Source organism: Aulostomus chinensis, chromosome 18 (genome assembly GCF_037954235.1).
Source record: "Aulostomus chinensis isolate RoL2024-O1b breed Wild chromosome 18, RoL_Achi_v1.0, whole genome shotgun sequence".
NCBI lineage: Eukaryota > Metazoa > Chordata > Actinopteri > Syngnathiformes > Aulostomidae > Aulostomus > Aulostomus chinensis.
The window spans coordinates 20,037,513-20,061,381 of record NC_141337.1 but is presented as its reverse complement, the minus strand read 5'-3'; the positions used below and the strand labels follow the sequence as shown (position 1 = coordinate 20,061,381).

General features: G+C 48.6%; 1 protein-coding gene across 6 annotated transcripts in view; it reads right to left on the bottom strand.

Annotated features, from left to right (window-relative positions):
- Positions 1–23,869, bottom strand: part of LOC147245599 (syntaxin-binding protein 4) — a 65,475-nt gene that overhangs the window by 14,242 nt on the left and 27,364 nt on the right. For all 6 annotated transcript variants that reach the window (XM_086184034.1, XM_086184036.1, XM_086184032.1 and 3 more), the window contains 7 exons: positions 18,401–18,474; positions 9,360–9,455; positions 7,792–7,861; positions 7,626–7,700; positions 5,159–5,238; positions 3,217–3,340; positions 2,963–3,104 (listed from right to left, as the gene is read on the bottom strand). In XM_086184034.1, the coding sequence (XP_086040160.1) occupies positions 2,963–3,104; positions 3,217–3,340; positions 5,159–5,238; positions 7,626–7,700; positions 7,792–7,861; positions 9,360–9,455; positions 18,401–18,474 (661 nt within the window). The remainder of the gene's footprint in view (positions 1–2,962; positions 3,105–3,216; positions 3,341–5,158; positions 5,239–7,625; positions 7,701–7,791; positions 7,862–9,359; positions 9,456–18,400; positions 18,475–23,869) is intronic.

The window sequence follows — 23,869 nt, the reverse complement described above, 5'->3', positions numbered from 1 at the left end:
GTCCACACTGGAAAGAGAATCACTTGTAGTTCAGACGATGTCAAATGAAATACGTGGTGCTTCACATGGAGCTTAAACTGAGCGTGTGTGAGCTGAGGAAGAGCTCCTTCCCTTCCTTCTACTTCTGAGACGTTCGTCCTCCTGCCGGCTCCTCGACGACCCATGGATGAGGAGGACCACGGACCGCCTGCTCCCATGAGCCGGGGCAGAGGGCCAGTGTCCGCGGCTGCTGTGGCATAAGTGGACCCTTTTGAGTGACGTGAGAGAGACTTTATGATGGCGTGTGTTCATAGAGTGGCCCCACTGTGCCACAGCCGTGCTGCCGCCGCGCCGCTGCCCCGCCTCCAGCGCAGGGTCATGTACCATTCACCATCTGTTATTGGGGATTTTGAGTCCAGAGGTCAGAGAGAAACAAATGAGCCAAAATGAGCCTCATACATGCATGAGTCTCATGCATGTATGCTGCTGCACAGCCCCCCCCCCCCGACCTCCTGGAGCTGATTCTGGAACGTTCAGAACCCGGAGCCATGCAGGTCCAATGAGCCCGGTACTCCAGGACAGAGCTGGTTTTCTTTCTATCACACTGTTTTTGAAGTTGTTCAGCCAACATTTTTAGCAAAGAGAGCACCAGTGATCAATCTGGCAGACATGAATCAGTGTCACCTGCAACCAGGGCTGTGCTGATGAGAGCAGAGCTTTCAGCTAATACAGCAGTCAGAGTTAAACGCATCAGGTGGAGTTTTAAATCCAAATTAACGCTTCTGTGCTGATCTGCAGCTGAGGGACACATCCTCTTAGGGGTGATGCAGAGACATGACACCAACACTAAACCTCCACGTGACTGCTGGAACTCACCAGCTGGATCTGTGAGCTCTAGACAAACTTCAAAATGTATTTCCAATAAATCCTCCCTCCAGCAGGATAACAGTGTCTGTTTTTATTGGATCTGTTCGGAGAGCCGCTGGCTTGTTTGAATCCTGCAGCAGTACGATGTGTCACCTGAGCCCAAACCTGTGATCGCACCAGTTTGAAGCTCTTGTCACCCACAGAGCTTCCAAACGGTGGAAAACCCCAAGTCGGCTTTTAATCGAGTATCAATGAGAACATACTCATTGTATGAAAAAGGAGGGCATGTAAATGTACCGCAGTGACTTCTTCATACTTCGTACATTGTGTACCAAACAGCAGAGGTCCAACCACCGTCGCTCGGAGGCCCCGCTGGCCTTTAGTAACTTGAATCCAAATGATGTCAAACCTCACAGGACATAAAAACAACAGACACAAGCCTCAGAACTCTAGATTCCTCTCTTCGTTCCCTGCTTGTCATGTTGCCAGAGAGGCAGTGAGGGGGCGGACAGCAGGCGAGGAGGATGGGATTGGGCAGACATGAGAAGAGGGAGCTGCAGCACGCTAGAAAGGCAGGACCGGGGACACGGAGGCTGATAAGGCGCCCTCTCACTGGGTCCTGCTCCTCATCCTCACACCGGCACCTTCATCACACACCATCGGTTCACTCATCCTTGTTTAAAGCTGCATCTCGATTCAAGACAGATGATGTCACTCTCTCTCCTGTCTTAGCTTGGCAACTTATGACCAAAGTGACGTGGAACACCGAGAAGCCACCAAATCAGTCCAAGTCATTTAGAAACGCGTTTCCCTCGTGTCACACAGCAGCTGATGTTCCTCCTGCTCAGCAGCATTCGGTCCCTGAACCTGCTGACGGGTGTGTCACACCTAGATGACCATTTTCTGAGAGCAGGACACCTGAGGCCCACTGTCCTGCTGAACAGGGCTGCTAGTACAAGTACAAGGTTGAGCAGTGCCTGTGCTGAGGTTGCAGTACCCAGCATCGCTGCCTTGTGTATGTTCTGACAGCACCGGGCATCTATCATGTTCACCGGTCCGTTCTACACCAGATCCTCGACCCAGCAGTCAGCTGGTGCCAGACTAGAACCCATTCCAGCAAGTTCCCTCAGCACAGTGTCGGAGGTCTGCACACACCACCGCTGACCCCCGTCCACCTGCATGAGAGAGGCTGACGACTAGAAACACCCTTCAGTGTCACCCACCTCCAAACACTCTCTTCACGAATGACCCCTGAGATTCACAGAAGCAGAATGAATATTTATGTACCAGTGTGTGTGTCTGTGTGTGTGTGTCAGCAAAGTTCTTGGTGGCTGACCTACACACACACCCGGTGTCCTGTGTCTGTTCTGGGACTCTGGGACTCCAGTGAAGGAGCACTGACACCCAAACTGCAGAGAAAGTCTGTTTTCAGATTCATTAATCCAGCATGAAATCCTGAATATTCCTCAGGACTGAGTGTGTTGTGCTGTAATCTGTCAGCCACCAAGACGGTGAGTGCTGGAGGAGAAATGCAGCAGGAGGACCCGTGTGTGTGTGTGTGTGTGTGTGTGTGTGTATTAGAACTGTGCTGGTCTGAGTGCTCTGTCTCCCACTGACTGGTGCAACAACAGTCTGCAGGGTTCCACACGACTTACAAGGTGCTCTTCCAGGGTCACGACTCAAAGATCAGAGTCCATATGTGTCCCTGTGGAGGGGCGGGTTGATTCAGATCACACATGACCTTTGACTGCACTGCTACATGAGTGATGTCATAAGTCACCAACCCAACAAGGACCCACAGCCCTTTCTCGTGGTTCGGTGAGACTTGAAGGATCCTGCTCCTGCCTGACCCGAGCCTGTGTGTTACTGGGGGGTACAAAGGTAAACAGTGTGGGTCACACACACTGCTGAGAATCCGGCTATGTGAGATCAGGTAAACAGCCCCTTGGTTGTCGTGTAGCGTGTTTTGGGAGGCGTGTATATGGGTGTATCGTGTGACTGTCTGGGGAACATGGGAGTCACACGCCAGACACACATTTAGAAATGTCTTATCTTCACTCACTCCAGGTACTGAACACCCCTCAATACCAGCAGTTCTAGGCCCCGCCCCTCTTACTCGGTGACAGTCTCCTCCTGACAGCACCTCCTGGATGAAGACTGCGGGGCCATCAGGCCGGTTGGAGCCGCCTCCGATGGTGATGCCCAAATTGCTGGACCGAGTGACTGAGATGAGCTGAATGACACCTTCACCTGGATGACTGAGAGCACAGACACAATTACCGTGGCTACAGATGCTCCAGTGAGCGGGGCTTTGTCAGCAGGTGAATTTGTAGGGGTTTTATTGGAAGTGCTCCTCAGGACGAGGCTCACCTGAGCGAGCGCAGCATGGCTCCGCTGCTGTTGTACATGTTCTGAGAGCCCGCTGGGCTCAACAGCAAAGGACTCTGGGAGCGAGATGAGGAACCAGAGGAGGTGCTGTCCAGGTAGCGTCCTCCTGCGGAGAAACACAGAGGAGTGTGGTGAGTCATGAAGCCCGCGGAACAGCTGGAGGGGAGACATGTTGCAGAGGCGTGTCACACATGTGGGAGTAAAGCGTTCGGTCCTGTCTAGCATTGTGGAGCCTGAGCGACTGTAAGCTCGCAATAATACCCGACATGCTGACCAACCCTCCTCTGCAGAGCAGCTCAAATATCCCCCTGCCTCTTTGTTCCCTGCTGCCGCCGCCGCCGCACACAGACCTCTGCTTCCTCCCTGTTCTGATGATCAAAGGTAAAGCTCCTCAGTGGGAGGCTATTCATGCTGCAGGATGAGGGGATGTCATGGATCCTTTGAAAAACCAGTTGGAAAGTCCTTATTTTCAGAGTTCATTGCATCCCGGTGAGGAGCAGCAGCTGCACAGTAAACACTGCAAACATGCGGTGCCGTGCTGACCCCCGTCACGGGGGCTGCTCCGATGTGTCCTCACGGACCTGCTAGTCTGAACTCTGACTGGGTCTAGAGATGGAAACTGAATACGTTGTCATCAATGTCTGACAGCTGCTCCTTGCAGGACAATGATGAGATGAAAGCTACAGAGCATCATAAGTTACCATAGAAACATGCTGAATGTTGTTTTATCCACAGGATTTCTTGGCTGTGTTCCGACTCAGAGTCGTGTAACCCTGCAGGTCTTGAATTTTGTTCCACACTTGAAGGGGATCTGGAATCAGTCAGGGTATTGGAACTGATACACATTCATCTCTGGTCTCCTGAGGCGGCCAGAGCCTCTTCATCTACCAGGCCCGTGAAATGTTGCCTGAATGCAGCGTCTCTGTCGGTGCGTGGAGCGACAGGCAACTGGTCAGCTGACAGGTCAAACACACGTCAGTCACATTCAGGAAGAAAAGAACTGAAATGAATTTCCACACTTAAAAGTGAGAGCTTGTTCCTTCCTACAGGTTCCAGCAGTCGGTTTAATGGCTACATCCGTTGACTTCAGCGACCGTCTCCTTGGCAGCTCGGGGAAAAGTCTCTTATCAGCTTGTAAACATTCGACGGAGGTTGCGGGACCCAACCACCCTGGCCTCCCCAGTCACTACCAGACGACGTCACCCCACGTTTGGCTGGAAACACCCACCATTGGCAGGTCCTAGTGGAGCGGTGCAGGCAGCAGGCTGAAGCCACAGAAAGTGACTGTGGGTGTCCAGCCTCTGTAGCGTAGGCCAGAGTGCAGAGGGTCCTGGAGCTTCCTGGCCCAGTGGGTGGCGTTGAGGTGCTGCTGCGAGCGCGCATCAACACCGCGCTCACGTGCTCAAGCGAGGCCGCAGCAGCTGGCTGCCTCCTTCTAAGTCCAACAGATGTTGGTAATTGTATAGTGGACAAGTGCACTTGTCATAAGCCATTTTTAAAGGCTGACTAACCCCATCTACCCTTTGGGCTTTGTACTAAATAAAGAACCATCAGACAAGAACAGTGGAGATGTTTTGGTCCTCTGGTACACGGTAGGTCGCAGATCTAACTGCATCACATGAACCATTAAAACTACTTCAACATTTGTAAATCGAACAGTTTGGCGTGGCACTTAATCCTGAACACACCCTGAACGCTTCTTTTAATCTAAAACCTGTGGCTATGATACTGGAGGTTCTGGATGAGAAATGTACACAGATTAATGATCCAACTATTCTGTCGGATTGTTTGAAAGTTCAGTCAAGTCCAAAACTGAATTAAACTTCAGAGCTCAGTCCAAAGTCAATTTCTATTAGAAAAAAAAATCTCAACAACAAACGCTGACTTCTTGTATGAGGACTGCAGTTCAGCAGCCCCCTCCTACCTTGCTGTACGGGAGAGTTGCGTGTGGATCCTGTGCTGCCATTGGATCCGTATTTCTCCAGAAGCTCAGCAAATTCTTTCCTGTCCAAAGGAGAAATGTTAGGAGTCAGTCAGTCGAGGACGGATCAGAAAACAATTTCATGAAAAGTTTAACTGGACAGAACAAAGTCTGCATCACAACTGAGCCTCCAGCCTCCGACAGTGAACAAGGAACCCAGTTCTAAGCCTGGTTCCAGAGCTGATATTTGGGTAGTGTCAGAACCACTCATGTACACACTAGTGCTTCTTCACCGCTGCTTCAGCCAGAAAGAAGCAGCCTCTCTCATCTGAAATCGCCCCTTCCTGAACTCAAGGTTGGTAGGAAGGTGAACAGAAATGATGATGTCAATGACAGCACCGGTCGGGTCCAGCTGCAGAACCGCGGAGCACCACGGCGCCCCAATATCAGCCATGACCTTCGATTCCTGTTCTGCCATCAAGAATGAGATGAGCACATTTAAGCTCCAGCTATTTTTTTTTGGGGGGGGGGGTGGCTGTGTCCTGGGCAGGAGTGCCATAGTTTAATTGGGTTCTGAGGCTGGGTTCCTGTGATTCTGGTGGGCTCAGTATTCAGGCAGCCATGGACGAGAGTTCTGGCTTGTTTTAAGAGTCGTAGCAGGGATCTGAAGATGGGGGGGCAGACAGATAATCTGCCGTCCACTCTGCTGCTCCTCAGCTCTGAGCTGCACGGTCGTTAAAGCGCAGATTAACACACAGGCTCATCTAGTCAGGAGCACAGCCTTACGTTAAGCCCCCCCCCCCCCCAAGCTGTGAATCCAGAGGAACACAAAGACCTGGGGTGGGGGGTCCTGCTACCTGATCAGATTTGGTGAATCCAGTATAGCCCCCCCCCCCCCCCCACACACACACACACACACACACAGCAGAGGACATGAACCAGAGGACACCCCAACATTTCAGCAGCTCCACCACTGAAGAACTGAACTTTCAGGAACCCACTTCTCTCTTGGTCACCCTGTAGCTGATCCTGACCCAGTCTACCCCCCCCCCCCCCATCAGTAGCTCCAGGACTGGATGGGGTCCATGTGTACTGTAGTTCTCATTACTTCATTTATTTACGTCAGGTCCACAAGCACCTGTGTGGATAGACCAGGTCCAGGGGGGCTTGCTTAGTCCATCTGCATCTAGCGGGCTCTGCCGTTATGTCTGGATCCTCCTATTTAGAACCATTATGGGGGGTGGAGTTCTTTCCTTGACAGGAGGGCTCCCTCAGTCAATCAGCATAGCCCCAGCACAGTAACACCTGCTGTTATTGATGATCATTTCTGGAATAACTCAGTTTACTCTACGAACTCGTCGCTCCAGACGACGTCCTCTGCCACTCTGTCAACTGCAAGAGCCAATCAGGAGCTTTGTTACTGTTGGGTCGTTGAAGAGCAGCTAGAATACAGAACATGCAGCAGAACTTTTTGGCATTATTCAGTCCTCCCAGAAAAATGCACTCTTCTTGTGATTGTTGCGGCAAAAACCCTTGATTGTGCGTCACATTTTCTTTAAAAAATACGATGGGATATGCAGGGTATTTATGCTATTTTATGGGATGAAAGTACGGGAATTTGTAAAAACTGCATTTTGACGAATAAGAAAACAAAGTGTTGCTCTGTCCTCACCAGGTCACAACCTTAAGTCAAGAGTCGTCTCTAATGGCTTCCTGTGATGGGCGAGCGCACTGCGTCACAGGAAGCTGGAATCATTGAGCTCTCGTCTGGTTTCCTTTCACACCAAAATCAACTCAAGGCTCAAACTTACAGACCCTCGATGAGTCCAACGAACTCCGAGCTCACTTTTGTTGGCAAATGAGACGCATTTGCAGACTTCATCATGTCGTCTTCGCGGGGTTGCAGCTTTCCCATGACATCACTTCCCAACGTTCCCAAGGCAACAGGAGGAAAATGGCTGCTCTTGTGTGGAGTAAATGCAACATTTTTCAACTTCCTGTGAAGAAATGTGAGACTCTTTGCAACGAAAATGCGGGGACTATTAACTCGTGCAAGCCCTGCGTGTTTTGCGCATTTTCTGAAAGTGCGGCGTCTTTTAAAAAATGTGGCCCTGCATAAATGTGCAGACTTTGGCTGATTACTCATTGATTTATGCGATCACATATCACATTTTTCTGGAGGGACTGAATATTGCAGTAATGCAACAGTACTCATGTACTGCCATTTAGTCCCGCCTCTCAGGTGCTGACATGGTTGCTGAATGGATGCCACTGATGGGGCAGCGGAGAGACGACGTTGCTGCGCCGCACCGGCAGCTTGACTGACAGCTGCTCTGAAGGCTTCATGACACAGACCGAGAGAACCTTCAGGAACAAGACTAAAAGATGCAACCTTGTTCCCACAGACCCTTCAAACATGGAGGTGCAGAGTTTCCTACTCAGAATGAAGACCTGAATGAGCTCTGCTTACTTTGCTTCCTCGTCTCTGGCTATGAGCAGGCGCATGTGATTGGTTGCTGAAGCGGCTCTCAGGATGTCCACAGCTCTGACAACAAACATAATAATGATGGTTAGACCCTTTAGTGTTTTACTCTGTCGGTTCCTCAGGGGTCTGAAGGAACGTGTGACTGGATTACCTTTCACTTGTGACTCCAACTAGACTGTCCCCATTCACCTCCAAGATCTGATCCCCTGGCAGCAGGTTCCCTGTCAGGAGAGAAAGACCTGGTGAAACAATGCAGACCGAACGAGAACCACAGGAGCCGCAGCAGGGTCACGCAGGTGAACCTTCATCAGGTCAGCATGTAACATCTGTTGAACCGTGGCGCTCTAGCTCTCCGGCGGTGTGCACAATGAATGAACGAGCTCATATCCGTTCTGAATATATCAAAGGAACCTCAACAATAAAAGGATCAGAGCCTTGTTTGTGCCACTGGAGGCGGTGAAAGTCGGTCAGAACTGTGAAGCGACATGTTTTATTCAAGTCTTCATTCTCTCATGAGTGGAACTCTATAAATACTTCTGAAGTCAGTCCGTCCACTACGAATCCTGTTCAGTTCTACGCTCTCTAGGCTCAGATCGACCAACAACACTCATGTCGAGGGGGAACTGCTAGACTTCCTCTCTCAGGGTGATGCAGGGGTGAACCTCTGACCTTTGACCCTCTAGTTTGCTGGTCCTGTCGTGTAGCAAATGTTTCCTATTAAGTTATGCAAGGAGCAAACAGCAGAGTCTCGTCAGCAAAATGCAAATCATCCCTCTACAATATTTGCATCATCACACAAACGTCAGCACAGCAGCAGCCTGTGTGACACACACCGACACATTCCATTGCACACTGTCACACATTCACTGCAGATGTATGGACCGAATCTAATGAAAGTGAAACAGCACAGCGGCTCAGTGGTTGTCACTGCTGTCTCCCAGGTGGTCCAGGTGCTGCGTGGACGTGCCCTCCTCTCCCCCGGTCTAAATGGGTTCCCCCATCATCGACAACATTCCTCCTGTTGGTTCTCCTCACCAAGGTGCTGCCAGGAGATCTGGACCTGGTCCCCAAGCCTGTTCAGCACATCCTGGGTTTGAATTCAAATTTTGCTCATGTCAGACTCAAGCTCTCTATCGAGTCCCTGACGGTGGTCAGAGATGGAACCGGCCCAGTCACTGGTCTGGAGGCCTGGTCTGAGGCTTACATTTATTTGTACTGAGATATTTACAATCACTCCAAACCCACTCCACTGCTGCGGTTATACCTGAGGACACATGACTTCACCGATTCACCAGGTGAATCTGTCAGCCGGCCTGGTGGACAAGGTCAGATGGAGGTCCGGTGGAGGTTAGGGGCACCACTACCCAACATTTACTGTCGAACCTGCAGACTCCCAAACCTCCCACTCTTCCTCCCCTGCCCCCCACTCCTACCCCCCACACAAGTGGCTCATGTAAACAAGTTTCTTTTTCAGATTTTTGGGGACCAATAAATCAAAAACCATTCAACCCAGACAGTAGGACCAAGCAGTCTTTGGTTTGAGCGTCTGGGTGGAGACGCTGTGGTGTGACTTGTACCTGGAATTCTACAATTCTACAATTTCATTTAGCAGACGCTTTTGTCCAAAGCGACGTACAACATAAGCAAGAATTCAGACTTAAACGGAACAACGGAGTTCCGAACGCAGGTTAGTGAGGAAGCTCGAAAAGATGAACCCACCATCAGTCGCAGCAAGGCCACCCGGTAAGATGCGTTTAACGTAGACACCAAACTCTTCTCCCGTCAACTCCTTCACCCCACCGATCACTTTGATTCCTGTTGAGAGGAGAAGATGAAGATGATGATGTTAGATCTGATCACCACAAACAAGGTGAGGGGGGTCTACTGCTACCCACGAGAGGCCCACAGACCGGCATCAGCGAGGGAGACTTGGATCTAGTTGACTTGGTTTAATCACTTAAAAGGCAGTCACATGATGTCAGTGGGGTAAATGCACCTCTTGTCATGTGACCCTGTTTCCCACCCATACCTGAACATAGCCACATCTCCCACTGGAGTCAGCCACACAGTCAAGTGTTGACTGACTCAGCTGTTCCCAGAGGTTCTGTAGAACCTCTTGATAATGGTTCTGACACTGCCAGCTTCCAGTGGGTCACCAGTGGACTGCTCAGGGGGCGGGGCCAAGTGATGATGTGACTCAGTGCAGGTGACACCACTGGTAGAAAGGAGGAGTCGGACCCCAACCAGCCAAGTCGAGTCAGTTCTATTTGTGTGTCGCCAAACCCCAACCAAAGTTCTGTCCTGACTCTTTCCAAGTAGAGCAGGTCCAGCACCTCCCTCTTTCAATGAACCTCCACCCAACAATTCTCCATCAGCAAGCACATCCTGCAACAGCAGCCACCAGAACCTTCCTTTACCAGCAGGAAGGTGGAGCAGATCCAGGATCAGTGGGGACGGAGAGAGAGCAGGAGAGCAGGACAGAGACAAAGACAGAGAATGGAGGAAGACAGAGAGACAGAAGGAAAGAGAGGGACAGAGAGAAAGAGAGAGAGAAAGGAGGAGAGACTGATGGACAGAGACAAAGACAGAGAATGGAGGAAGACAGAGAGACAGAAGGAAAGAGTGGGACAGAGATAAAGAGAGAGAAAAAGGAGGAGAGACTGATGGACAGAGACAAAGACAGAGAATGGAGGAAGACAGAGAGACAGAAGGAAAGAGTGGGACAGAGATAAAGAGAGAGAAAAAGGAGGAGAGACTGATGGACAGACGGGGACGTGAGCAGGTGGAGCTACGGGTGGCAGCTGGAGCCTCTTCAGGTCTGGAGCCTCCTCCAGCAGCAACATCTGTCAATCCTGTTGGAAGCTGTCAAGCCCAGGAGAGCAGCACCAGGCCTGCTGGAGGCCAGCACAGGTTCTCTAAAGGGGTCCTGAGCCCTCTGACCTAATTGTTCCAAGTGATTCTGGATGTTTCAGAGAACATTGTAAACCCTTCTACTGAGAACGTGGGCCAGAACCCCCCCCCCCAACATTTGTCCTTTAAAAAAATAAGCACTGCGTCATTGTCAGCAGCTCACAGTGGAAATGCTAATGAGTGTAGATATATAAATAATACTGCGTTAGTCCAGATGGCCTTTGAATAGCGTGATGTCAGGAGCAGAGGGGGAAGGTCATCTGTCGGTGTCGGCTGAGTTGGGTGGGGCAGCAGCAGTGAATGAACGAGGCTCAGGAGAGTTGGAGGCTGAAGATTTTCACCGATGTATGAGATTCTTGATGATTAGCTCTTAATGCAAGAAAGAAATCGAACAGGAAACATGAACAAACAGTGTGACCATGAAAGAGCGCCGAACAGGAAGTGTTCTAGTCATTAGTTCTGATCTCCAGTCAAAGAGTTAGTGGATTACTGGTCAAACTGCTGGATTAAGGAGACCTGGATTACACCAGAGGATGTAAACAAATGTTTTTGGACAGTCTAGCTGTTGTTAGCCATCAGTCTCTGACAGCGTCAAGCTAAATATTCGTGGCTGGATCTTTCCTTATTCTGGAGCCCACAGAGGTGATGCAGCAGGGAAAAAAATGTTGTGAGCTGAAGAGCAGAGTTTGTTGTTCAGCACCATGAGCACATGAGCTGCTGGCTCCTCATGTGCCTGTCGTGTGTCTCAGTATTTCTTTTTCACCAAAATAATGTCAGTAATTGCAAGCAAAGGGAACCAAAGCAAAGCCTGGTCCCCTATGGTTCATGACATCACTAGAACGTAGGAGCTGTTACAGGTGAGGCGTTGGGTGAGCAACACTGTTACTGCCATCATCCATCACTACCCATCATGTCTCCAAGGACTGAACTCCCTCAGGAGGATTAATTATATCTGGTGAAGTCATCTGTTTAATTATGGATCGTTACAAACAAATGATCTTTTCAAACAGTTGCTAATCATACATTAAAAATCATGATTCCTCATAAGGTTTTTCTGATCTAATTGTGCCCCCCTGAATCCACAATCACGATTGCTACCCAGGTCTTTACACAACTTAAGCTGGTCCCTTAAGGTGAACGTCTCCCTCAAGTCGTTTGCTAGGCTGAATTTTGGGACGAGGCATACTAGGACAGTCACTGTCAACAAAAAGCATGTGTATACTTCAGTTACCATGGTTACATATTACGCACTTGACAGCATTGACAACTGACAGTGTGCTAAGCTAGCTAACTACCTTCACTAATGCCAGCTAAGCTAAGTGGAGCTGAGGGGTGCTGCAGCAGATAATGCTAGATAGTAGCAATTTTCACAGTAGCTTGTCAGTCAAAGCTTTCACACACAGATGGTTCCACATCAGGAATGAGGTTCCCTGGTATCTCCTCCTCTGTCCAGCCAGCCACATGGAGGTTCCTTCATGGCTGCTTAGGACCTTCTAGCAGCACATTAGAGAACACTGACCTACCTAAGGCAAGGCAAGGCAAGTTCATTTATATAGCACATTTAAACACATGGCAATTCAATGTGCTTTACAATAAAATACACAGGAAAACAACAAATATTAACAATAAAATATAATTACAAACAAAGACAGACAAATAACACAATGGGAAAGCAATAAGACAAAAGCAATATAGGATGGTTGACAAGGAATTTAAGGGCTGACATGCCATAAAATAGTCAGCTAAAAACATATAGTAAACAAGAAAGTTTTCAGTCTTCATTTAAAAATGTTAAGAGTTGGGGCGAATCTACAGTCCTCTGGTAGCTTGTTCCAGATATGAATGCTGCTTCGCCATGTTCAGTTCTGACTCTGGGGACAGAAAGCTGACCCAGTTCAGACGACCTGAGAGGTCTAGCTGGTTCGTAACAGGGGAGCATATCCAACATATATTTGGGCCCCAGACCATTCAGAGCTTTGTAAGCTAACATTAGTACTTTAAAATCGATTCTTTTACTGACAGGAAGCCAGTGTAGCGATCTCAGTACTGGGGTGATATGATCTATCTTTTTCGTGTTCGTGAGGACTCGAGCAGCAGCGTTCTGAATCAGCTGCAGTTGTCTGATCGATTTTTTGGGAAGACCTGTAAAAACACTGTTGCTATAGTCAAGTTTACTGAAATAAATGCACGAATAAGTTTTTCCAGGTCCGGCTGAGACAGGAGTCCCTTAATCCTTGATATATTTTTGAGGTGATAGTAGGCTGATTTTGTGACAGCCTTGACATGACTGTTGAAAGTCAGATCGGAGTCGAAGCCAACACCAAGGTTTCTGGCTTGGTTTGTGGTTTTTAGCATTTTGGATTAAAGTTGAGAACTGACTTGATTTTGTTTGTTTTTTGCTCCGAAAATGATTCCTTCAGTTTTATCTTTGTTTAGTTGTAGAAAGTTTTGAGACATCCAGTCATTGATTTGTTTGATGCATTTAGACAGATCTTGTATTGGGCTGTAGTCACCAGGTGTCATGGAAACATACATTTGTGTGTCATCTGCGTAGTTATGGTATGAGTTATTGTTCTTTGCCATGATTTGAGCCAGTGGAAGCATGTAAATGTTGAACAGGAGCGGCCCCAGAATGGAGCCTTGAGGAACTCCACAAGTCATTTCAATTTTATCAGATGTGAACCCTCATATGGAAAAAAAGAAGTCTCTGTCCTTTAGATAGGACTCACACCACCTGAGGACTGTCCCAGAAAGTCCCACCCAGCTTTCTAGTCGGTGCAGTAGGATGCTGTGGTCGACAGTATCGAACGCGGCCCTGAGATCAAGCAGTACAAGGACTGAAAGTTTGCCACCGTCTATATTTAGGGGGATATCATTGAGCACTTTAACAAGAGACGTTTCTGAGCTGTGATATGGACGAAAACCTGACTGGAAAGTGTCGAAACAGTTGTTCATTGTTAAAACGTTGTTCAATTGCTGGAAGACAGCTTTTTCAATGATCTTGCTTCTGAACGGTAGGTTTGATATAGGCCTATAGTTTTTCATTTGTGAAGTATCCAGATTTTTCTTCTTTCAAAGTGGCTTGATAACTGCAGTCTTGAGGGCTTGTGGAAAGATACCTAAGGGCTGGGTTCCCTGAAAATTCCCCAGAGGTGCCCTACCAACAGGTTAGGGTTGGGGTTAACCCTAACCCTACCATGACAAGTACCATGATAGGTGTCCTAACAGTACCCTGACAGTAACCCAAACAAGTACCCTTCCAGGTACCCTAATTCGTACCTTAACAAGTACCCTGACAGGTACCATGAAGCGGTTCCACTTGTGAACAGATCACTTAGAACACATCTTAACCAGGTCTAATCAAGTCTGAACAGGTCACACTGGCCTGAAGAGATCTGATCAGGACCTGGGTGTGTGTGTGTGTTTATGTGTCTGTGTATGTGTGTAAGTGTGTGTTAGTGTGTGTGTGTGTGTGTGTGTGTGTGTGTGTGTGTGTGTGTGTGCACTCTGGTGGGTGGTTGACCCACCAGAACCTGATTCTAACCTTGACTCGAAACCTAACAGAACCTGATTTTAACCTTGACCCTAAACCTAACAGAACCTGATTCTAACCTTGACCCTAAACCTAACAGAACCTGATTCTAACCTTGACCCGAAACCTAACCAGAACCCGATTCTAACCTTGACCCTAAACCTAACAGAACCTGATTCTATCCTTGACCCTAAAACCAAGTCTTGACCTTCAAAGGCCCTTTGAAGCTGTGAGGACCTGCTAATATGTCCTCACTTTCATAAAATGTCCTCACTCTGTTGGTTAAATACGTATTCTAGTCCTCAATATGTAGCAAGTACGAGCACACACACACACGCACACACACACACACACACACACACACACACACACACACACACACACACACACACAAACACACTCTGAAGCAGCAAGGGCTCAGCTGGGCGCTGCTGCCGGCCCGGTACCACAGTGACACTAATTGGGTCTGGTGCGAGGGGCCACTTGTTAATTATGGCCTAATGGCGGAGTGTGGTTCCATCATTCCCTCTCTCTCCGCTGAGGGGAACAGTTCCTTGTTCTTTTGTTCAGCCTCAAAGTCCCCCTCCCCCATCAGATAAGAACAGCATCGCCCTCATGCCTCAGTAGCTTCTGCTGATATAAGAGACATGCTTCTCCTCCTTTGCTCCAGCGGCCTCCCCAGGACTGGAGCTCAAACTGCTCCCACGGCTCCAAAGATAATCAAATTCACACAATCAACGGGCTTTAGAACCGAGATCTTTACCACTCTCGTTTGGTCAGACAGCATTTCCACCTGGGTCTTCTATTCTAGAGCTTTCTGACTGAGAATCCTCCCACCCACTCGCTGGGGCGCTCCGGCACTCAGCTGCATTACCATGAAGATTAGCATGTTCTGCTCTGGTGTGCTGCAGATGCTTCAGCTCTACATTCAGGGGTCTTTAGGCTTGTGTTGGGACAGCGTGTTCACCTGCATGTGCAAAAGTTGGATCAGGATAAGCTGCTTTGCCTTTCACCTGTGAGATGCTCTCAGTAGCGGCTGCCGCCACACACTCCCTGCGAAGCTCCGTGGAGCTCAGTGTGTCAGGCGTTACGTCATTTTAATGTTTGCTGGAAACTTCTCTGATGTTCAACAAGCTTTGTGACATTAGTCTGCTCCAACACGATTCTGACGTTCCGAATGCACTTCGTACCCAAACAGGTTGTGTTCACCTACTACATCAGACGTGTGGGTTACAGGTGGGACAGCAGCAGGTAGATTGAAAGATGGTGTTAAGACATTTCGCTTGGAGTTGTTTACATGAGAACCGCAGTACCCAGAACCAACCCAGCGCTGCAGGAAGCATTTGTAGCTAGCTGACCTCTGTCTGTTCCCCAGATGTGGACTTTAATAATTCAGAGTGACTGTGAATGCCTCACTGTGTGTTCACACCAAACACGAATGCAACTTTCACGTCACGTTATTCGCGCAAATGTGACTACCGGATCATTTTAGTGTCCATTTGTGTCATTTGCGTGAATAGGCGAATTTGCTCACTTGTCCGAGTAGCGAGTTTTTCCGGCAACGTTTCTTTCCGCCATTTCACCATGGATATTCAAAGAACTGTTGCGTTGTACCTGCTGTGGAAAGCCGAAATACGGAAAACTAAACGCCGTCGTATCTGGGTTCACAACACCATCTAGAGGCGAGCACAGCTCAGTGAACCGAGCTCCTCCAGGGGCTCCGTCTGGATAACTGCTGCTTCCAGCGGTATTTTCGGATGATGACAGGCCAGTTTAACGACTTGCAAGCTAGGATCGGTGACAGAATTTCATGAATGGACACCAACTTTTTCAACAGTTTCTTGTAATTTTGACACGTCGTGTCATATAGAACCGGGTTCCCACACATAGCCACAATCAACTTGTCCTCCATCTTCACAATCAGCCAGTTGTCAGGACAACCTCAATACAAATTTTTCGCAAAGTTTAATATTTTCAACTTGCGCAAGTTTTGCAACGTGAATTCGCATCATTCGCATCATTCACACCATTCGCACCATTCGCACCGCCCAACTGAAAATTTGTGTCATTCATGCATTTGCATAGACTTTGTATGGAAGCTGTTCGCGTGAATGTGCAAATTCACGTTTGGTGTGAACACAACATTTTGTAACATTGTAGTCCTTCCTCTGAACTCCTTAGAACCAGGAACTTCTCCCTCCACTGTTGCCAACACCTCAGCATCGTCGCCACGGGATGCTGAGGCGAATCACACCTGTGTGTGTCATGTTTTAAAGGTGTTGGGGGCGCAGTTCTGCTCTTGGTAACCGGGGTAAAAGGGCCTTACTTTGATGGGCGCTGGGTCAATGTGATAGACCCAGGTGACATCACTGGAAGGCTGAAGGAGTCCCACTGGTCAGATGTTTCCATCGGCCTGATGACCAGTCTGACCCTCTGATAGTTGATGAGTCCCTGTCAGGCTACTGACTTCCAGTAGCCTGACAGGTGCTTTTGTCTATACATTTTAATGTAAGTATTCAACACACACACACACACACACACACACACACACACACACACACACACACACACCATATCAAGGACAGGCAGCACTGCTGGGGGAGAAATATGTGATTGATGGGGATTAACTGATGGTGAAGTGTTCCACTCATTCATCTCTAAAAGATGCTCCCTCCCTCGCCTCGACAACGTTTAAATCCGTATAATTTTGATGTGAGTATGTATTTCTGGTGATGTGCAGTGGCCACCCTCTGACAGGAACGTTAGAGCGAGGCCTCCAGCAGCCGGGGGGGGGGGGGGGGGGGGGCTGAAGTCAGGATAAAAACAACAGCAGCTCCCTGCATCCTTCACCCAGCGGAGGTAAGTGGGTTAGGGCTTTAACACATGACCTACTTCGCCTCTCAGGCAAACACACTGATACTCAGCAAGGATACCTACTCAGCAGAGAAAATCCCTTTAAAAGTAGGACTTATATTATTTGAGCTACAAAAAAATATGCTACGTTGCCAATGAACGGAGAACACTAGAACCAAGGTTCTCATCACCCCAGCTGAGATGAGCGTCTCTGTCAGTCTCAGCAGGCAGCACTTTTAGCTTCACGTCTTTTTGATCACTACACAACATCATAATGTCACCAGAGGAAAGGAAATATGTTCAACAGCGGCTTCATCTACACCAGCGTTACCACCAGGATCCAGGTTCCGGCTGGCTGCTGGGTCCCGGAGCTGTCGCAGCTGAGAGGGTGCACAAACAATGCTAACCACAATGTGATGTCATCAAGAGGCGGCGACCTGTTCTCACTCCCGTTCTCTGAATATGCGTGTTTCACTTGCATGCGATGTCTTTCAAGTGAACCCAGCGATCTTGGGGAAGCAGCAGAGACCCCAGCACGCCAGCATGCCGCCAGCCACGACCCTGACACATAAAACCTTCTCACTGCAACTATTTTGGCTGACACAATGGACCTCTGAGTGATGTTGCACCTCCCTGGGATGTGGAAGTTCTGGTCGATCATAATGCAATTTGCAATTGATTGATGAATTCCGGACGTGCTTGTCCTGCTGCTTTCAGGAGCCAGCACAGAGCTCAGAATGCCAAGAGCAGAAGTGACGGCGAGCAAAGACTCCTACCAACTCTTCGTCACCGTTGGTGTAACATTGGCAGTGAGCATCTACATTGTAGATACACTTATACCAACAGGGAGCACTGCTGTTCAGAAAAATAAACATTCAATGCTACTTAAGAAAGAATCATAACAATGTTTTTACCAGTTCACTGTTGCCGTGGAAACCTTGTTCCCCAACTCTCTGGAGGCTGATGCTGCCTCCTGCTTCACTACTACTAGTTAATGTTCATAAATCATCAATAAAACTTCTGCTGTCTTGAAGTGATGCCTCAACATAAATATGTTTTCTTTCTCATCACCAAAGATATCACAGTCTGCTAGCAGCTGCTAACAGTCGATTGATCGACTAATATTCGTCTCTAGAGGCGGCGATGGAGCTCTGACTGGACTGAAGAGGAGATCCACAGAACTCCAGATATTTTAAAGTGCAGTATAGCACTCGTATATTGATGGACAAATCTATCCATCTCCCTTAAGGGTGTGAGATGAAGGCACATGGGTGAGAGTTGGTAAACGCAGTGCTCCAGCACACAGTCACATTTAGCTTCTGTTTTAAATGTGTGAGGCTCGTGGAGTTGCAGCTGCAGGCTGAGTCAGCAGCTGCAGCCTGAACAAGTGTGGTTGGTCCCTCACATACCAGCAGGGTGGCTGTTAGCAGTAAAAGCAAGGACAAGTACATGGAGGAGTACTTACCCAGGCCATTCTCACAGTCAGTAAACTCCATGGAATGAACAGCTCGGTCTACTCCGTAGGGACCCATGAGTGTCCTGGGGAGATGAAGGGAGAGAGGAGAGGCGCATCACTATCATGAGCTCTGGGAGGACGGTGACGACGATCCAGGGTACAAACCAGGAACATCTGTGATTCAACGAGCTACAAACAGGTACGGAGCTTTTCCAACAGTTCAGACAGAAGATGGCGACAGGTGTGGGGTGTTCGGGGTGTTATGTTCTATTATACATTTTAAGAAGGATTTAACCAGCCATTCAAACATCTGGAGAAGGTTTTCAGGGAACAGTATCCCACCTGTAAAATGGACATCCCCAGAGCTCAACAAAAACTTCTCACTGGTAACTTTTTATCAGCCCTTGGGCGGAATGTTCTAAGATAACACTGGCATGTCCAAGATTGGACTTATAAGCGCGTTGAGAACATCTTTAAGGAATGTTATCCTTCTGGTAGCTTGATGATGACGATGGTGGTGACGATGATGATGATGATGATGATGATAGTGAAGCGTTAGTTACTGGTGCGGCAGAATGGCTCCATGCACCAGTAGCAGAATGACACCAGTAGCAACATGGCACCAGTAGCAACATGGCACTAGTAGCAGAATGACACCAATAGCAGAATGACACCAGGAGCAACATGGCACCAGTAACAGAATGACACCAATAACAGAATGACACCAGGAGCAACATGGCACCAGTAACAGAATGACACCAATAACAGAATGACACCAGTAGCAACATGGCACTAGTAGCAACATGGCACTAGTAGCAGAATGACACCAATAGCAGAATGACACCAGTAACAGAATGGCACCAGTAGCAGAATGGCACCAGTAGCAACATGGCACCAGTAACAGAATGACACCAATAACAGAATGACACCAGTAACAGAATGGCACCAGTAGCAGAATGGCACCAGTAGCAGAATGACACCAGGAGCAACATGGCACCAGTAACAGAATGGCACCAGTAGCAGATTGACACCAGCAGCAACATGGCACTAGTAGCGGAACAGTAGTAAATAAACAGCACCTGCAGTAAAATGGCACCAGGAGCAGAGTGGCGCCGGGGCTTGATTCAAACAGACTAAATGCTGGGTTGTGAAATCTAAAGTGACTTGTTTTCTGAGCTGGTCTTGGTCCAGACTGTTGCGGGTCCCACTTGTCAGGCATCTTGGTGCACCACTCCAACCATAGGCACCATCATCCCTAACCTTAACCCCCATTCACACCATCATCCCTAACCCTAACCCCCATTCACACCATCATCCCTAACCCTAACCCCCATTCACACCATCATCCCTAACCCTAACCCCCATTCACACGGTCATCCCTAACCCCAATCACAATCCTAACCCCCATTCACACCGTCATCCCTAACCCCAACCACAACCCTAACCCCCATACGCGCCGTCATGCCTAACCTCAACCCTCTTCTTTAAAGAGATTTGTGGTTCATGTCAAACCCAGTTCGGTGCCATTGGCTGGCCAGCGAGTGCTCACTGTAGCCCAAACAACAAGCTCATATCACAAGGATCATTTGCATATTTTGAGCCATGTGACTTGCCGCTGCCCCCTGTCTTTGGCTGAACTCTGAGCTCAGATGGACCATGGGGGCATGACATGCTGAGCCGCCGGGAGAAACAGCAGGTCACTGGCATGGAATAAGATGGTCAGCGCTCACACACACTGTACTTGGGATAATCTTCACCAGAAGACGTTGGCAACAGTGATTGCAGTCTTATGTAACAGTGGTGCTGCCCAATGTGGTTCTGTCCAGTGCTTATCTATCTAGCACCGGGCCGAGTAGCAATTAATCACCGTCCACTTGCCAGCCGCTGCCATGCAGCCTCATCATCTCACCTGGATTCCTGACGCAGGGTGTTCACCTGCTGCACAACTACCACGACTATCATTCAATTCCAGAATGGATTACAGCCATTTTCAAAGGCTCATGCATCAAAACATGATCCTAAATCAATGTGGTGCAGCACACAGGTGCCGACAGTGCCTCCATAGTACCCAGAGTACCCGTAATACCCCTAGTGCCTGCAGTACCCCTATTACTTGCAGTACACTTAGTACCCCTAGTACCTGTCGTAACCCTAGTACCCTTAGTATCTCTAGTACCTGTAGTAACCCTAGTAATCCTTAGTACCTCTAGTACCTGTAGTAACCCTAGTACCCTTAGTACCTCTAGTACCTGTAGTAACCCTAAGACCCTTAGCTATCACGGTACCCTAATACATGTAGTACTCCTAGTACCCTTTAATACCTGTAGTACCCATGATACATGTACTACCCCTAGTACTTGTAGTACCCATAGTATCTGTAATACCCCTTGTACCCCTGGTACCCAAAGTACCTGTAAGCTCTGTAGTACCTGTGGTGGTAGTACCTCAAGTACCTCCAGTACCTCTAGAACCTGTAATACCCCAAACACCCATAGCACCTGTAATACTCCAGTACCTGCGCTACCGGTAGTACCCATAGTACCTGTAATACCCCTAGTACCCAGCACTTGTAGTACCAGTTATACCCCCAGTGCCTCTTCCACCACCACATCCACCACCAACACCACCAATCCTGACCACCACCACCCCCACCTCTACCACCACCCCCACCTCTACCACCAGTCCTGACAACCACCCCCACCTCTACTACCACCACCAATCCTGACCACCACCACCCCCACCTCTACTACCACCACCACCAGTCCCGACAACCACCCCCACCTCTACTACCACCAGTTCTACTACCATCACAAGTCCTGACAACCACCACGACCATCGCCACCAGTCCTGACCACAACCACCACCACCATCACCAGTCCTCTACCATCACCACCACAAGTCAACATCTCCTCTTGTTTCCTTCTATGCAACAACCACGAACAAAGAACCACAGACACAGCAGGCACCTGGCCAACCGTCTTACGCTCTGAGCTTTACCAAGCAAAGCCCGGTGAACTTCTTCCACTGGATAGTTAGAAACATTCTGAACACACGGACTGCACGACGAGGAGGCAGAAACAAGGTTTAGGTAGTGGTGGGCGGGTCACCGAGCCGCCACGGGCACTGCTGTGAGGACCGACTCCATGTTTAATCAGGAGGATTTAGCACCAGACTGGTGAACACAAAGGGAGCCATGACGTCCACTTTAATTTGATTTCGAGTGTGTGTGTATGTATGTGTGTTTGTGTATGTATGTATGTGTGTGTGTGTATGTATGTATGTGTGTTTGTGTATGTATGTGTGTGTGTGTATGTATGTGTGTTTGCGTATGTATGTATGTGTGTTTGTGTATGTATGTGTGTTTGTGTATGTATGTATGTGTGTGTGTGTATGTATGTATGTGTGTTTGTGTATGTATGTGTGTGTGTGTATGTATGTGTGTTTGCGTATGTATGTATGTGTGTTTGTGTATGTATGTGTGTTTGTGTATGTATGTATGTCGGTGTGTGTGTATGTATGTGTGTTTGTGTATGTATGTGTGTGTGTGTGTGTGTATGTATTTGTGTTTGTGTACTTGTTTCCCAAGCAAAAGGCCTACATCAACAGGCAAGGCATGAATGAGCATGTTTTGTCTCAAAGCAGGTATTGGTGATTTCAAGCATGAGTCCAGTAAACTGTACGCAGTTTTTCTTAATTTCCGTGATGCATTTGGAACCCGAGCACATAACATCATGTTGAGAGCCTTAGAGGAAATACATCTGCCTCAGGTCTTTATTGACATTGGTAGGGATATATATACTGGTTCCTACATTCAGGTGGTCTGTGGCAAGCAGCTCACAGACACAATTCCTCTCCAAGTAGGCATAAATACCGGCTGCCCATGGAGTGCTGTCAATTTTGTACTGGCTATTAACCAGTGGTTAAAATGGCTTTGTAGCGATGTCCCCCCTGGTGTCATTCCCCTAAACCCCTCCAGGGGTATGCAGACGACGTAGTCATAGCCTCCAGACAGGAGGATGCCATAACCACCATGCTCTCCAGAACCAACTCCTTTCTAGAGTGGTCTGGATTAGAGGTTAATCACTCAAAGTGTGCAATTTTTTTATGAGCGGCGTAGCGGGGGAACCGCTGGTATCAGGCAGAATCACATTTCCTGTTAACAACCAGCCACTGAGGTCTACTCACGTCATGAAATATGTACATACCTGGGTCCTAAATTCAATGTGGCAGGTGAATGGAAACAACAAGTTGATGACATTATTTCTGACTTTACCACCAGATTAGATCGAATGAATTCATCACGCTGCCACTCATCAAGACATTAGAAGCAGTCAGACAGATAGCCCTGGTCAAAGTTCAGCACCTGTTTTCCAGTGTACACATTCCTCGCAAGATCCTCTGTGATATGAAGAATAAGACCGTACATGTGGTGAGACAGTGGGCTGGACTTAACACCCATTCAACACGGGACATCATATTTCATACCAAGCAGGCGGGTGGGCTGGGGGTTCCAAACTTTGAATGGACTTACATTGCTACAAGACTCAGTCATCTTCTGAACATGTTGAATAGCGATGACCAGCAGGTCAGAGAGCAGGCCAGAGCCTCTCTGTTCTTGGACCTGAGGAGGCGCAAGGTCCCTCTGGAGCAGGGGGCAGAGCCAAGCTTCCTGGGTTACAAGAAAAAACCCAGTGGCAAGCTGGACACCCGCGCCCCTGGCTTTGGGGTGTGGTCTGACTGGCCAGACCTTAATGACCTATGCGGCCAGTCCAACGTGGCCCTGGAGAGGGTGGGGCCGGACTCAGTGGCTGTTAATGTCTCTGAGGAGATCATCTCCAGCCCTAACATCTCTGTGAGGGCCACAATCAACATCTGTGGAACGGAGCATGAACTTCCATCCACCAATGCCTGTGGCCTTCTCATGTCAGCTCAGCAACAACGTCACTGTCAACACTGGACTGAGCTTAAACTGCAAGGCGAGCTTGCCTGTCTCCCAGCTGCCGACCACTCTGTCTCTCATGCAGTGCTAAAAAGTGTAGCTCTTGATGAGAGCACCATCATCTTCACTTTGAAAGCTAGGCTGCAGGTCTTACCGACGAAGCTAAACCTCTCCATCTGGCCTCCTGACAGTCTGAGCCCACCCTGTATCCACCACGGCCAGGCACAGATCACCGAAACCACGTCTCCCATCTTAAATGGTTGTCATGCTTACAAAGGCCTTTACATATGTAGACGTGACAGGACTGCAGGTTTGGTGTCAAAAGACGTCAGCTCTACCTTTGGGTCCTCTGCACCGCTGCACAAGCACAGGACTGTAAAGCCCAGCATGTCTGATCTGTGTGACGATGATTCAGTTGTGCTTTCTCACATCTCAGCAAACACTCCTGATGTTGTGGTGGTGGATGAGAGTAGGAGAGCTGCTCATTTTGGAGATTGGCTGCACCTTTGACCAGAGCCTAGAGGAAGCCTTTGTGGCCA